We start from the raw sequence: 2,492 nt of genomic DNA, 5'->3' as shown, positions 1-2,492 counted from the left end.
GGTTCCTAATCCAAAGTTAATATTTCTAGTTAGCACCAAACGTGGACAGGTAGTAATTCAAGACAAGGGGACAGACAATATATCCCAAGAGGTAAGAGAACTAGCAAGAACTATGTTTTATTGTAATGAAGACATCAATAAATGACATGTCCCTATTACTAGGCTTTGACTCATGTCCCTAAGACAAGGTATCTTGAATTCAGCACCTGGGAGCCTATGGTAGACAAATACCATCAAACACATGTGACCAAATTTTAAATCTATGACAAGCCCATAACAAGAACAGTAGAGTGAACAAAATAAATATCCATTAAGCACAATTGCCCAGTAGATATGTTTGTTGAGGAGGTCTTGCTTGAAATAGCTTCTTTAACTTACTACCAATTATCTGAGCCACATTGTTATTTTATTATTTACATTCAACAAAAGGCTTAAGTTAGTATTTGTTCTTTTTTTAACTAGGAACTACATAGCACAGAGACAGGACATCTGCTTCTTCCTCTTCTTGAGTTTCTTCAATGCTTCTTTGATCTCCTTATTTCTTAGGCTATAAATGATAGGGTTCAACATGGGAATCACTGCACCATAGAACATGGACACCACCTTATTTTTGTCCTGTGAGTATCCAGCATTAGAATGGAGGTATGAGAAGAGACCAGAGCCATAGAAAAGGATCACTGTAGTCAGATAAGAGGCACAGGTGTTGAAAGCTTTCATCTGCCCATGGGTTGAATGAATCCTCATGACGGCAGCAATGATGTAGCCATAGGAGACCAAGACAACCAGTGCTGATGCCCCACCAACCACACACACAACCAGGAAGTTCACTACTTGGCTGAAAAAAGTGCTAGAGCAAGACAAGGACATTAGGGGTGGCAAGTCACAGAAAAAATGATTAATGACCCGCGGCCCACAGAAATGAAGTCGGAATATGGAGCTAGTTTGGATCAAGCCAGTGAGGAACCCTCCTGTGTATACTGTGATGGCCATCCCCACACAGATGGTGGGTGACATGAGGGATGGATAGAGTAGAGGGTTGGAGATAGCAACGTATCTGTCATATGCCATGGCTGCCAGGAGACAGCACTCAGTACCTCCCATCCCAACAAAGAAGAAAAGCTGTATAGCACAGCCTATAAAGGTGATAGACTTCTGCTCCCTAAAGAAATCACAGAGCATCTTAGGGGCTATGGAGGAGGTGTATGAGACATCAACAAAGGACAGATTACTAAGGAAGAAGTACATAGGGGAGTGGAGGTGTGAGTCCATCCTGATCAAGACAATGAGGCCCAAGTTTCCAGCCAGGGTCACCAGGTAGATCCCCAGAAACAACACAAAGAGGACAATCTGCAGCTGGGGACGCTCTAAAAATCCCAAAAGGATGAAATTAGTCACCACGCTAATGTTTCTTCCCACAGCCATCTATCAGACAGCATCTTCAAAGGCCCAGAGGTAGATTCATGGGGGCAACAAAAATCCAAGTGAAGAAACTCTTCTGCTTTGTCAAAGAATAAGAGACTTCTACAACCAGAAGACATCCCAAAAGATGAACATCCCATGTCTGGTGCAGAATTCCCCTCCACAACGTGTGGAGGTCATTATCATATTTATCTGATGAACTTGTTAGTGTAAAAGCATACCAAGATAATAGTCTTTGAAGTATTGTGATCACAATGATCACAATAATGATGGAGTAACTTATTAGTGGTATTTGGACTAACACTCTCTCTCTTTTTAAAAAAGTTGATCCAAATGTTCTACTGCACTATTAGATCACTTAGATTTAGACATGCATTCTTTTCTTTTTTTTTTTTAAAAAAAATTTATTTAATGTATGAGGGCTCTACTGCATATATATCCACAGGCCAGAAGAGGGCATCAGATCCCCTTATAGATGATTGTGAGTCAACATGTGGTTGCTGGGAATTGAACTCAGGATCTCTGGAAGAAAGAACAGTGCTCTTAACCGCTGCTGCCATCTCTCCAACCCATTTTTTTTCCTTTTAAAGAAAAGAAAAGAAAAGAAAAGAAAAGAAAAGAAAAGAAAAGAAAAGAAACATATCATAACTAAAAATGCTTGCAGAGGTAAGTTTGTGTTTCTTAGTTTTGTTTTGTCTTAACTGGAAATCTATGCAATATATTCCGATAATGTCTTCCCCTCCCCAACTCCTCCCAATCCTCCCCACAGCCCCACCCACCCAACTCTGCACCTTCTTGTTCTCTTTCTTTAGAAAAGGCAGGCAAGAAAATAACTAAATGATTAAATAATTTAAATAATTAAAATAAATAAGAGTTAAAAGAACAATAAAAAATCACAAGCTACAGAAAAAGGCAAAATTCACAAAAACCACAGTAAGATTAAAAAATGAAAGGTCCAAACAAAGCAATATGAGACAAGAAAAAAATCCACAAAAATACCACTGAGTTCATTTTATGATGACCGTCTACTGAGGGCATGAGACTTCCCCTTCAGTGTGATTTATATACCCACT

At 39.4% G+C, this 2,492-nt stretch overlaps 1 protein-coding gene across 1 annotated transcript; it reads right to left on the bottom strand.

Moving 5' to 3' along the window:
• Positions 1-465: 465 nt before the first annotated feature.
• Positions 466-1,422, bottom strand: Olfr1441 (olfactory receptor 1441). Its single transcript, NM_146683.1, has one exon. It carries the CDS (start codon positions 1,420-1,422, stop codon positions 466-468), a length of 957 nt encoding a protein of 318 aa, NP_666894.1.
• Between the last annotated feature and the right edge of the window lie 1,070 nt (positions 1,423-2,492).

Source organism: Mus musculus, chromosome 19, assembly GCF_000001635.26.
Source record: "Mus musculus strain C57BL/6J chromosome 19, GRCm38.p6 C57BL/6J".
Taxonomy (NCBI): domain Eukaryota; kingdom Metazoa; phylum Chordata; class Mammalia; order Rodentia; family Muridae; genus Mus; species Mus musculus.
The sequence above is the reverse complement of the archived record's forward strand: the minus strand, read 5'-3'. Positions and strand labels throughout refer to the sequence as shown.